The 13,337-nt window shown below is 47.0% G+C and overlaps 1 protein-coding gene across 2 annotated transcripts in view; it reads right to left on the reverse strand.

Moving 5' to 3' along the window:
• RCC1L (RCC1 like) overlaps positions 1-13,337 on the reverse strand; it is a 34,894-nt gene that overhangs the window by 9,703 nt on the left and 11,854 nt on the right. For both annotated transcript variants that reach the window (XM_049904794.1, XM_049904796.1), the window contains exons 6-9: positions 12,655-12,739; positions 8,990-9,171; positions 2,496-2,583; positions 1,020-1,193 (exon numbers count right to left, since the gene is read on the reverse strand). In XM_049904794.1, coding sequence (XP_049760751.1) covers positions 1,020-1,193; positions 2,496-2,583; positions 8,990-9,171; positions 12,655-12,739 — 529 coding nt within the window. The remainder of the gene's footprint in view (positions 1-1,019; positions 1,194-2,495; positions 2,584-8,989; positions 9,172-12,654; positions 12,740-13,337) is intronic.

The following is a 13,337-nucleotide window of genomic DNA, read 5'->3' on the forward strand; positions in this document are numbered from 1 at the left end:
CGCTGGTGCAAGGCGCCATCTGTAACAGCCCTCACCTTAGAACTGGGCCCCAGGCACAAACCAGGACAACCCACACGGACCGTCCAGGCCCAGATGTTCCAACACCAAAGCGAAACGATTGCTTACCATGGGGCTCGATGAGTTTTTAACTGCAAGAAAGTGGTAGATTTTCTTGAGAATCACGAGATTAAATCAATTAGCATGGTTTTACTGTTCATGTCAACTAAGAGCAGCAAACTGAAGTGAGGGGGACCGCGGAGGCATCAGAGGCGTGATGGAGAAAAGCAGAGATACCTTCCACCTTTATAACTCGGCAAACCTTTTCAGCCTTCCCCTCTGGTCACGCTCTCCCCTCTCACTTCAGAGAAACCGAGGAGATCTGCCTCCATAAAACCAAAGGATGGTCTCGCAAATCTGCCTCTGCCATCCCACGTTCCTGGGTCAGATCGGGGTTCTGGTTGGCCGGGAACGAGATCAAACCCCACATACTCATTTCCTAATTACCCGCGTGGACTTGCCAAACCTCAGCTGGTTTCCTCTAGCACCCTGACATACTCCAGGGTCCCCTCCTCCTACTGCCAGCAAAGTGTCCTCTCAGGAAAATCACTTTAACGTTAGCCGAACCACAAACCAAATAAATCAAAGCAAAACTCCAGGATGGACAACAGACACGGTCTACAATCCCGAGCCAGACGACAGACACGGTCTACAATCCCGAGCCAGACGACAGACACGGTCTACAATCCCGAGCCAGACGACAGACACGGTCTACAATCCCCAGCCAGACGACAGACACGGTCTACAATCCCCAGCCAGACGACAGACACGGTCTACAATCCCGAGCCAGACGACAGACACGGTCTGCAATCCCGAGCCAGATGACTCTCTGCTCATCCATCCAAAGGCACCACTCCACTGCGTGGACGGAAAACTGAGAGCCGCCCACAGCTCTGGCCTGAACCTGACAAGGGGACCCTTCACCAGTGTCACTAGGGGGCTGGATGGCATCGGTCACTTACTGGTAAGCGCAGCAAAGTGGCTGAGTCCACACCGAATGCGGGAAACCTGGATTTCTGGGTTGAGCTCCGTCAAGCCGAAGAGAGTGGGTGGAATCATTTCTGGAAGAGCAGTTTCCAGTAGGTTTGGTCCTTTCCCAAGAATTCCATAGCCCCAGACAAAAACATGACCTTCTCCTACATTACAGTAAAAACAATGGTCAGAAACTCAGCCCAAATGTAGCCCTCCCTCACCAGACATTCACACTGCACCATACAAAAGTCATGACAGCCACGTGGGTATTTTTTTCTCCCTGCTTGGCAGGAACACACTGACAGATATTTAAAAGATGTTTCTCCTCTCCTCTTCCCCCTGCTTTCATTCTTGCTTGTTGAACACGTCTGGCCAGCTGACCAATCTCAGAACATAAGCTTCCCACACCTTAAGGGTAACCTGCACGGACCATCCACCCACGTTAACAGGGAGAAGCTCAGAAGGGCACTGGCCCCAGCAACACCTCCAAGTTTCACGCTGTTCAAAGACCAAGCCACGTACATCACCCACCTCTGGCCAGATTCTTAGAGAGGATTTTTTGGTCACCAGTGGTGCCAGGCGTTTAATCCAGGGCACAGATCTTGGGATACGAACTCTAAGGCTTTTCTCCCATCTGCCTTTTCTTTCTTGGCACAGCCTCTCTGGAGAAGGCAGATCTAGGATGCCTAGCCCAGGAGAAGGGAAGGGAATTAAGTTCATTCTCCACTCCAGAGGTCTGCTATTAAGTGACTAAGCTCTACTGCCGTCTACTTAGAAATCACAGGCTGTTATCTTTCTGTCAAGAATTTCACACAGCATCCACCAGACTGAGTGCAGTACAACTAGATGGTGCCTGGCTACCATCACTGACTGCTCTGACAGGGATCATAATAGAGGGTCCTGGACAGAGCTGGAGAAAAATGTAGAACAAAATTCTAACTCAAAAAGCAAGACCAGACTTGCTGGCCTGACAGAGCCTGGAGAAACCCTGAGAGTATGGCCCCCAGACACTCTCTCAGCTCAGTAATGAGGTCACTCCTGAGGTTCACCCTTCGGCCGAAGATTAGACAGGCCCATAAAACAAGACAAAACTAAAGGGGCACCAGCCCAGGGGCAAGGACTAGAAGGCAGGAGGGGACAGGACAGCTGGTAAAAGGGAACCCAAGGTTGAGAAGGGAGAGTGTTGACACGTCCTGGGGTTGTCAGCCAATGTGATAAAACAATATGTGGACCAACTGTTTCATAAGAAATTTGTTTTGTAAACGTTCAACTAAAGTACAATTTAAAAAAAAAAGTTTTACTCTCACCCTCTAATAACTGAATTCAGCCCAGCCAGCTCTTCCCACGGCCACGCTCCTTTCCGTATACTGAGGTCTACAGCCCACAAATCCAACGGACACTGACCGTGCCCTCCCTATCCAACCCACCCACAGCTTCCCAATGAATTGCGTGGAAGAGGTTCTCACCGTTCAACACGGCACAGCCGGTACCACCACATGCAGCCTGCTTCACCTTCCCCACTCCTGAGAAGGGCAGGCACCGGGGTACATTCACCTGCCAAAAAGGAAGAGTCCAAACGGTTAGGAAAACCAACCAGCGAGAACTCAGGAGTATCCTGATCTTATGTACAAAACAGATGAGTCCCAGTTCATTCATTCACTCCACAAAAAATTCCTGAACCTCTAACGGGTACTAAATACCTAACCAGGCGCTGGGACACAGTGGGGAGTCAAAGAGACCTGGTTTCTGCCCTCATGGGCTGCTAGTCAAGTAGAGGAGGCAGATGCCAACCAAAGGGCAAACAGTGTGCAGGATCACATCTGTGCTAAATGCAATGAAAGGAAGTACCAGAGTCTCTGAGAGCGCACATCAGGGGGTTTTATCTAGTTTAGGGGAGGAACAGTCACAGTCACAGAAGGCTTCATCTGTCCTGACACCTCGAGGATGAGGGGTTACCAAGGCAACGGGAAAAGGGAAGGACATGCCAAGTTGAGAAGCCAGCACGTGCAAGGGGAGTGGGGGGTACAGGGCACACTAAAGGGGAGTCGAAAAGGTCAGAGTGGCAGAAGCAGGGAGAACAAGTGAGACAAGGTACAAGATGGTGGGCACAGAAAAGCGCGACCAGGGTACAGGCAGGCCACGGTAAGGATTTGGTTTTTATCTCAAGCCTGACGAGAAGCCAGAAAGCGTTCTAAGCAGAGGGATGAGATGGCCATCTACCAGTGGGCAAGGACCAGGGCTGTGGGGCATGAACATGGGCCCAGGTTTGGACGAACTGAACCTGCAGTGCCCAGAAACAGCCCAGGACAGATGCTGAGTGGTACCTAGGGGTGTCTGGGCCTCAAAAGTCTGGGCCTCAGCAGTCCGGGCTGAGACACAGGCTGGGGAGCATAGTGAGAAGAGTTTATGTGGCCTTGGCCTTGGTTCTGTGAAAAAGGGAGAAAAAGGAAACAGCCTGGGAGATTTCTCCCCTGGGCGCTGAGTTGTTACAGTTGCCCGAGTCCTTTGGAGAAGTTTATTTCTCTTACACAGGGAAGAAGCCAGTCCCTACCAGCAGAAAATGTCAGTTAATATGTGAATAGATGAAGCCACTTACAAGGGGACTGGCTAGTTCAGTGCAGAGAGGGAGCCCGTTGGTTATTATGGTGCATAAAATCAGCCCAACAGGATTGAGTTGCTTGCTTATATAAGCACCCATCCCTCACTACCATCAAGAAGAGTCTGGAGCAGAGCACATCCTTTGCACCAGGGGTCCCTGCACTGAGAACCTCTAAGACCCAGGAGACAGAGCCGTAGCACTGGAGCAGCGGCAGCAGAACCAGGAGGCCGGCGCGAGACAGCATAGTGGGCTTGCTGCCCCAGAGTGAGAGCTGAACGCCTTCAGGCAGGAGGCTTGCTGGCAGAGTGGGGTGCCTTTGGGCACTTACTGGTAGAGCTAAAAAAGCTGTAACACCTGCCCAAGCAGGGGCAGAGAAGGCCAGGCTCAAACAGGGCCTGGCAGCAGCAGCCGAAAAGAAACTCCTAATTGAAGAACTGCACCCTGAGTTACCTGCAAGCTAATCCTGATCCCATGTTACTTCCCTAAAAAACCATATAGTTTTGAGTATGATCTGTGAGTTCCATGTGGCCACTGCAATCAATTATCAAGCCCAGGAGAGAAGCAGAGAGTGCTGTGGGGAAGATGGCTGGTGTCAGAATTGATAAAAAGGTTGAAGAGGGGAGGTATGTCTGACCTCCACCTCAGAGGAATCAGCTTTGTGTTGATGCTGACTCCTCCCGAAGTCTGACAAGGTCCAACACTGCCATACCCTGTCACAGGGTCACTAGCATATAGAGAGTAGCTGAAGCTGTGTGTGTGACGAAGCTCTTTTAAAGGGAGACTACACACCAAGCTTTGAGAATCTTCAATATTTAAAGGCTGTCTTAGTCACCTAGTCCTGCTTGCTATAACAGAGATACCACAAGTGGATGGCTTTAACAAAGAGAAATTTACTCTCTCAGTCTAGGAGGCTAGAAGTCCAAATTCAGGGCATCAGCTCCAGGGGGAAGGTTTTTCTGTCGGCTCTGGGAGAAGGTCCTTGTCATCAATCTTCCCCTGGTCTAGGAGTGTCTCAGCACAGGGACCATGGGCCCAAAGGACACGCTCTGCTCCTGACTCTTCTTTCTTTGTTGTATGAGGTCCCTCTTCCCTCTACTGGATTCTCTCTTTTATATCTCAAAAGAGATTGACTCAAGACACAACCTAATGCTGTCGCTTGAGTCCTACTTACCAGCATAACTGCCTCTAATCCTGCCTCATTAACATCATAGAGGTCAGGATTTACAACACACAGGATAATCCCATCAGATCATAAAGTAGAGGACAACCACACAATACTGGGAATCATGGCCTAGCCAAGTTGATAAAATTTTTTTGGTACACAATTCAATCCATAACAAAGGCTTTACAAGAGAGGAGAACCAGGAAATGAGACCACGAAGGAACAACTAGACAGGCAACAGAGTACTAGAAGAATGTAGTCACAGGGCAAAAGGAAGGGTGTTTTCACAAAGATGGTCAACATGTCATGGTCAATGTCAATGCTGCTGAGAGGTGAAGAAAGACAAGGACTAGAAACCGCTCTCCTGTTATTTTGTTTGTTTTGTTTTTAAATAATTTTTATTGTGCTTTAAGTGAAAGTTTAGAAATCAAGTCAGTCTGTCACATATAAGCTTATATACACCTTACTCCATACTCCCACTTACTCTCCCCCTAATGAGTCAGCCCGTTCCCTCCTTCCAGTCTCTCCTTTTGTGACGATTTTGCCAGTTTCTAACCCTCTCTACCCTCCCATCTCCCCTCCAGACAGGAGATACCAACACAGTCTCAAGTGTCCACCTGATACAAGTAGCTCACTCTTCATCAGCATCTCTCTCCAACCCATTGTCCAGTCCATTCCATGTCTGATGAGTTGTCTTCGGGAATGGTTCCTGTCCTGGGCCAACAGAAGGTTTGGGGACCATGACCGCCGGGATTCCTCTAGTCTCAGTCAGACCATTAAGTCTGGTCTTCTTATGAGAATGTGGGGTCTGCATCTCACTGTTCTCCTGCTCCCTCAGGGGTTCTCTGTTGTGCTCCCTGTCAGGGCAATCATCGGTTGTGGCCGGGCACCATCTAGTTCTTCTGGTCACAAGATGATGTAAGTCTCTAGTTCATGTGGCCCTTTCTGTCTCTTGGGCTCATAGTTATCGTGTGACCTTGGTGTTCATTCTCCTTTGATCCAGGTGGGTTGAGACCAATTGATGCAACTTAGATGGCTGCTTGTTAGCATTTAAGACCCCAGATGCCACAATTCAAAGTGGGATGCAGAATGGTTTCATAATAGAGTTTATTATGCCAATTGACTTAGAAGTCCCCTTAAGCCATAGTCCCCAAACCCCCGCCCTTGCTCTGCTGACCTTTGAAGCATTCAGTTTATCCCGGAAACTTCTTTGCTTTTGGTCCAGTCCAGTTGAGCTGCCCTTCCCTGTATTGAGTATTGTCCTTCCCTTCACCTAAAGTAGTTCTGAGTGTTATTTTTAACATCATGAAGTGACTGGCAACCCCAGCAAGAGCCATGCGGCAAACAGACATGGGTAAAAGACAAGTGGAATGGACTAAAGAATGGGTAAGAGACAAGGCAATGGAGATGGCAAATAAATGAAGCTCTTGGGAAGTCTGGTCTACAAGAGGAGGCTGGAGATAAGCTGAGGGAGCAGAGACAGGAGGAGAGAGAGGACCCCAGACAAGGAGTCTTAGATGGGAGATACATACTGATGGGGAGGCCCCAGTGAAGGGAGAGAGGCTGAAGTTACAGGAGAGAAATCCCAGCAGACAGAATAAGGTACTGAGAAGGTGGAGGAGATGGAACCCAGGGCACAGAGAGAAGAACCAGCCTCCAAAGGAAGAAAGACACCTCCTTCACTGTGACAAAAGGCAGCATGGGTACAGGCACAGGAAAGCGTATGGGATTCATGGTGGGAAAATGACTTTTCCCTTCTGATAGCCTGTTTCTCTACTAAGCTCACTCTTTTGCTGAGGGTGAGAGGTGGGATGGTCAGTGGTTACAAGAGTGAAATATGGCCGACTGAGCTTTCCAGCACAATGATACTGGACTTGGCACCTTTATTAAGGAATAACTTTAGGAAATAGATTTTAAGCACTTCAGTGACAGACGTGAATCCTTACTTTTCACTTTCAAATGGAGACAGCTGGAAGATAGTAGTCCCTAATTTCGCTCAAAGGAATAAAAGGGAGAAAGCATGCCTCAATAGAGCTGGGTTCAGCCTCCACTGAGTGGCTCTCAGAGAACATCTTTACTCGACTCTGCTCTGGCACAGAGCCCTCAGCAAATGCTGAGAAACGCTCTAGCAACAGCCGCTAGAAACCTACCACTGCCATCACTGACAGGATGAGACTGAGGCCACCAGCCATGACAGTGGTAGATTGCTTCCAAGATGGCACCCATGCCCTTATGTGTGTGGGCTGGACCTTGTGACCTGCTTCAAATGAACAGAATACCAGCAAAAGTGATGGGATGTCACTTCTAAGATTAGACTATAAAAAACTGTGGCTTCTGTCTTTGTGGCACTCTCTCTGGGCTTCTCACTTGCTCACTCTGATAAAGCCAGCTGCCCTATTGTGAGCCTATGGAGAGGCTCACATGGTATGGAACCAAGGAAAGCCTGGTCAACTGTTGGCTGGTCAAGAGCCAGTGAGGAACTGAGGCCTGCTGTCCTGTGGTCCAACAACCACTGAGTGAGCTTAGAAGTGGGTCCATCTCAGTTGAACCTTAAGATAACTGCAGCCTTCCGAGAGACCCACAGCCAGAAGACCTAGCTAAGCCACATCTAGATTCCTGACTCAAAGAAATTGTGAGATAATAAATGCATGTTGTTTTAAGCTAAGTTTTGTTGTCATCTGTAATGAAGCAATTCATAACAATGACAGGATACTGGATCTGTCCCCTACATGAAGGCCGTAGGAGATATTTCTCTCTGGCCTTGTTGTTTATCTTATGGAAACAATGAATCATTTAAATGATCCTGTTTTCTTCTTTGTTTTGGCTGCTAGGATGCTCAGAGCCAAATCTGCAACCACTTCTAGCAACTGTACCAGAATACAAAGATTGTCTTTTTCTGTCTTATTATCTGACCTTTAGTCTCTCCTGGTTCAGATTTCTTTATCTATTAGTATATTTATAAAATCCTTCTGTATCTTATCAGAAGTTTGATTATATGAAAGAATGTAGTGTGTGTTTTTTTTTTTTTAATAGTCCTTATCTTTTATAGATATGTGCTAAAATTTTTTATGGATGAAATATGTCCAGGGTTTGATTAAAAAAAAGCAGGGCATTCCTGTATGCAATTGCTTACACTCCAGGGTAATGAGTAACCTCTCTCCAGGGAGGACAGGATGGGCAGATGTGTCTGCGGCTTCATAAAAGCTCAGAGCCTAATTCCAGGACTCCTCTCCTGTGGTACAGACCACCGTACACGCAGGCAAACATCTGGCCCTCTGCAAACCAGGCCATGCGGAACCAACGCAAGGTACTGCTCAGCCTGCTGTTTTTGGCTGAGTAATAAACTGCCTATTTTCTGGGGAGGAAAAAAAAAGTCCAGAGCAGAAAAGTAGATGGAATTATAGATGAAAGAAAACTGGCCACTAGGGGTACGTGGTTTTTTGTTTTGGGGTGGGTGGAAGCGATGAAAATGTTCTGGCATTAGATAGTGGTGACGGTTGCACAACTTTGTGAACACACCGAAGACCGCTGAATTGTATGCTTTAAAACGGTGAATTTTATGGTATACGAATTATATCTCAATTTTGAAAATTGGCTCTCAGTTGTTAACTGTGAAGGTGCGCGATGCATACAGACGGAATAATTATACAATTATCTCTACTCTTGAAATTTTCCTTAGTAAAATGTTAGCAATCCCACTCTATGACGGCAGTTCCCTCGGTGAGAAGGAGGCGTGAGGGTGGGGAGAGGGTACAGGCAGGGCCCCTGAAGGACTGTCGGGGTTACTGCATAATCCAGACACAGGCTGCACAGGGGCTCACTGAGCTGCACGCTTAGGATTGCGTTCTTCCACCAGACGTGTTCTACTGTAATAAAAAGTATACTAAGACACCAGGGGTACTGGTGTAAACAGCCTTGTGTCCCTTTTAGAAGGAGATGGAGCATACAAACATCCCTCAAAATTGATCTAAACCAGAACTCATACAAGCTCATACAAGCATTGACAATGATGGCTTTTAACCTCAGCTTTCTTTCTGGGCTCCAACAAGAACCCAGTCCCTTGCGGGGCATTGTTCTCACAATAGGGTGGCACTATCCAGCACTTTCTACGTCGCTCCTTGGGGAAGAGCTTCTTATAAATGTCCTCAACACTTTCTACTTCCAAGCCCCCCAGCACCGTAACGCACATCACCAAGTACCTGTGTGGAATCAGTGATGGAGGCCAGCTGCAGGTACTCAGAGTTTCCCCAGCCAAAGACGTCTCCGTCCGCAGACACGGCCAGGCAGCAATCCCCATAGGTGGCCACCTGGATGATATTCACGCCGGCAAGATCTCCACCCAGCTTGGTAGGCACGCTGCTGACATTGTAGTGACCCAGACCTAACACAATGGAAAATACTTACTTTTAATGATTTATTCTTTCAGCAAAGACTTACACAGCGTGACTATGTACCAGGCACCATTCTGAGCACTTCAGAAATACCAGCTCTGAAATCCTAATCTGTTCCTCTGCATGCTCACATAATCCCCTTCTCCCTGTTCTCTCGGGGGAAAAAAAAAGACATAATTCTAATTGGCGTATTTTTAAAACCCCGGGAATTTTCCAGATCTGATTCAAGTTAGAAAATGCTGCAGGATGGAATAGCACTGCGCAACGAAGCTATCGGGCCCTGCCTAAATGACAACAACCAATTGCTAATGCACTGCTGGCCTTGCTGGAAAACGAAGGAAATCTCTAGAAGCCTACCCCAACCTGCCATCCCACTTCACTCTCCCCCAAAAAACTGAAACCGCAACTGACCAAGGGAACAGTGTGGGGAACAGTAGGCAGAGGTACAAGGCAGGGCTTGCCCTGGGGACAAACGTCAGCATCAGCACTGCACTGGAGCCTACTCTCTGGGCAGCAGGTAAGGGCAGAACACTGAACCTTAGACTCCAGGGCTCCTCAGAGGGGGTCAGTGTGGTATCAGGTTGGTAGCACCCCTTAGCAAAATCCAAATCCTCTCTGGAGGAAAACATCACCAATTTAGGCCCTCAGGGTTCCCACAAATTAATTTCAATAGAATATGAGCACATAATCAAAAACTACCAAACAACACACAAGGGAAAATGTGTGAGTCAACAGAATCAACAAACAACCAATTTATACTCTCTAGACTTTTTTTTTTTTTAGACACGAATTATGACACACAAAATAAAAAAATAACTCCTGTGTGCAAAACAAAAGCAGAAACAAGTCTATCAAAATGGCCAAGCAACTTTGAAAAGAAAACAATTAGAAATGAAAAATACAGTTGTAAAAATTAAAACTCAAATGGACAAAAAGACAAGCCACAAGCTGGGGAAAGATATTTGCAATGCTACAACTGATAAAGATATGTGTATAAAATACATAAAGAATTCCCAAAACTCAGTAACAAAAAGACAAATAAGCCAACATAAAAAACAGGCACAGACACTATTCTATTTCAGAGAAAAAACAAGACCAACCAATAAACAAAAGGATGGTCACTCTCAGTGGTTTAGGAAAACGCAAATTAAAACCACAATGAGATGCTATTTCACACCCACCAGACAGGCAAAGCTGTTAAAGTGGACAGGCTGTGGTACCAAGGTAAGACCCCCGCTGCCGCGAGGGTCACTCGTTACAACTATTGTGGAAAACGGTAATTTGAACACATATGCATACCCTATACCCTAGCAATTCCAGTCCTAGAGATCTTCAGGAGAGAAACTCTTGACCATGCATACAAGGAGACATACACAGATGGTCACTGCTTGTTACAGCAAAGTTGTTACCCAATGAAATGTCTATCGACAGGAAGACAGCTAAACCGAGATACAGTCTCACGATGGAATATCACAGACGTAAATATGAGCAAACTGCACATACATATAACAACGTGGCTGAATCTTAAGAAACAATGCTGAGTTTAAAGCAAGTCACAGAAGACCATATATAACATGACCCCCAAAATAAGCAAAACTAATCAACACGGTGTTTAGAAATATGTAAGTATAGACATGTATGCAATTGTTTTCCCTCAGAGAAAGAAAGAATAAAGAGAAACTTCAGGATAGTGTGCCCCGGGGAAGGACAGGGGTGAGAGCAGGAGAACAGGGAGGAACACCCAGGCAGAGTCTGCAGTCCTGGGAGTTTTCTAGGTCTTAAACTGCGAGGAGGTTTCACAGGCATTCGTTTTATCACCAAGTTTCAAAATTAACTTTTATGTATCTTTTGTACATATCAAACATTAAACCTGTTGCCGTTGAGTAGATTCCAACTCACAGTGACCCTATAGGCAGAGGAGAACTGCCCCACAGGGTTTCCAAGGCTGTAAATCTGTACAGAAGCAGACTACCACATCTTTCTCCCTTGGAGTGGCTGGTGGGTTCGAACCACTGACCTTCCGGCTCACAACCAAGTGCTTTAACTACTATGCCACCAAACATTACATGTTAAAAAAGATTTTAAATAATTGAAAATGTTGCAGGGTTAGAAAAGAAAGGAATAAGATGCTGAGATAAAAAGTGTCAAGGAGGAAGACAACAGCCAACTTAGAAAGACTGTTCAGGGAAGGCTTCACTGAGGAGGTAAGATGCAAAGGCGAGTGAAGGAGGACACCTGTGAACACGGAGCTGGGCACGCCCCAAGACTGGCCGAAGGAGGCACAGCAGGGGACAGTAAGTTTCTGGAATGACGCCCACCGTGTCTCTACAGGGAGTGGGTCTTGAACTTTCTATGCTCTCAGAAGGTACCGGCAAGGTCATTACTTTATTAAAACCTGAATAATAAAAAAATTACCTCCACCAATGTTTTAAAAATAAAGAGAAGCTCCAAACCTATCGTTGCCCGAGGAATGTACGTCTTTAAATCTGGCACACACTTACTTAACTCGCACACTTCAATTGATCTTATTCACTGCAGGAGGGGTTATGATCAAACTAGCGCTGCTGTGCACTGCTGAGGTGGCCTAAAAATGCTTGGTAATCAACTGAGCAATACATTCTTATAAAAATATTCAAACCCTTTGAGCTATTCCTGGGAATTTCCTAGGGAAATAATCCCAATGAGAGAAAAAGCTGTAGGCGTACACATGGTGACTGTGCTGCATCTCCACGCGCCCCCTCCTCCAAAAACAGTACGCCTCCTGACAGCAGGGGAATGATTAAAGACCTTATGGTAAATTAACTTAATGCCAAATCGCACAAATATTTAAACTGTAGTTGTGAAAACTGCAGCAACGTGAAAACACACCGCATGTAAATTTAAAAGAAAAAGTAAGCATATAAGGTTACATCCATGCTATTGTTACACCAAGATAAAAGGCATATACACGGGACAAGGACTGGAAGAGAACGCGAGACGATTCCGAAGTGGTGGGCGGATTATGGAGGATTTAAAATGTTTTTCCTCATTGTTCTTACTGTGTTGATGGTACACTTAAAAAGAGAAATTCAATAGGTCACACTTAAAGGCCTTCCCTCCGGATAAATATCAAACAATAAAAAGATTAAATAAATTAGGTTGATGAAATTTGTCCCTCGTTCCTCCCCTCCTTAATCACATTCTTCTCAAATCAGCTAAAAAAGCACTCCTTTTAGGTGGCTTTTGTTTCTTCTTCAAAAGGTTGAGGTTCCTCTCTCAGCTGAGAGAAATGCTCACAATTCCTTTGTGGAGTTACTGGTTCAATTCTATCTCAGCCAGGGTGAGGGGCCTGAGAAAAGACCAGGAAGTGGCTAAGAGCGGTAAGAGTCAACTTAAGAAAGGTGAGGTCTAGCCCGTGAAAGGCCTACAGCTCACAACTCCAACCAGCACAGGCCAAGACCCTGCACTGTGCCAGACGGGTGAAGGTACACTACCTGTTTGTCCATCTGCGCCCCAGCCACAGGCATAGACTTCTCCTTTATCTGTTAGGAACAGGCTATGGTCCTGACCACAGGCAACCTACCGGATGAACAGAGGTGAGAAGAAACACTTAGAACCAGCGTCCCAGTCAGTGGCTCCCAAAGAACCAGCACCATCCCACCACTGCTCCCACGGTACCTGAGCACGGGGAGGAAGGGTACAAGCAGCTGCCCGGCATTGCCTCTGCATCTTACTCTTCCTCAAGCCACTGCAATCTAGCTTTTATCACCCACCCATCGAAGTTGCTCTTGCCAAAGAGCCCGAGGTCCCAAGGAGCAAATCCAAGAGCTCCTCCATCCCACGCCAGTTCTGAGGAACCGCAAGCCTTTCTCCACCCCATTACTCTACACTATCTCTAGCAGCTCCCAGTCTTTGTGCCCAGCTCATCCTCTGCCCTACCCTCCTTCAGTGTTAGAATCCCTCTCCAAGGCTGTCTTCCGCCCTCCCCGCTCCTCACTTCACTTCCCTGGCAGACTGCACCCACCCCCAAGGCTTTAGTTGTCACCTCTACAGTTCTCTCCAGTCCCAACAAGTGTACCAAGCTCAGCCCTGTTTGCAGCCCTCTGCATACAGAAGCACCCGGTGAGAAACCGCACCTCAGAGAAGTGTGGTAACCTGTCCAGAGCCCATCAGTTAT

The sequence above is a fragment of the Elephas maximus genome, chromosome 12 (genome assembly GCF_024166365.1).
Source record: "Elephas maximus indicus isolate mEleMax1 chromosome 12, mEleMax1 primary haplotype, whole genome shotgun sequence".
NCBI classification, from domain to species: domain Eukaryota; kingdom Metazoa; phylum Chordata; class Mammalia; order Proboscidea; family Elephantidae; genus Elephas; species Elephas maximus.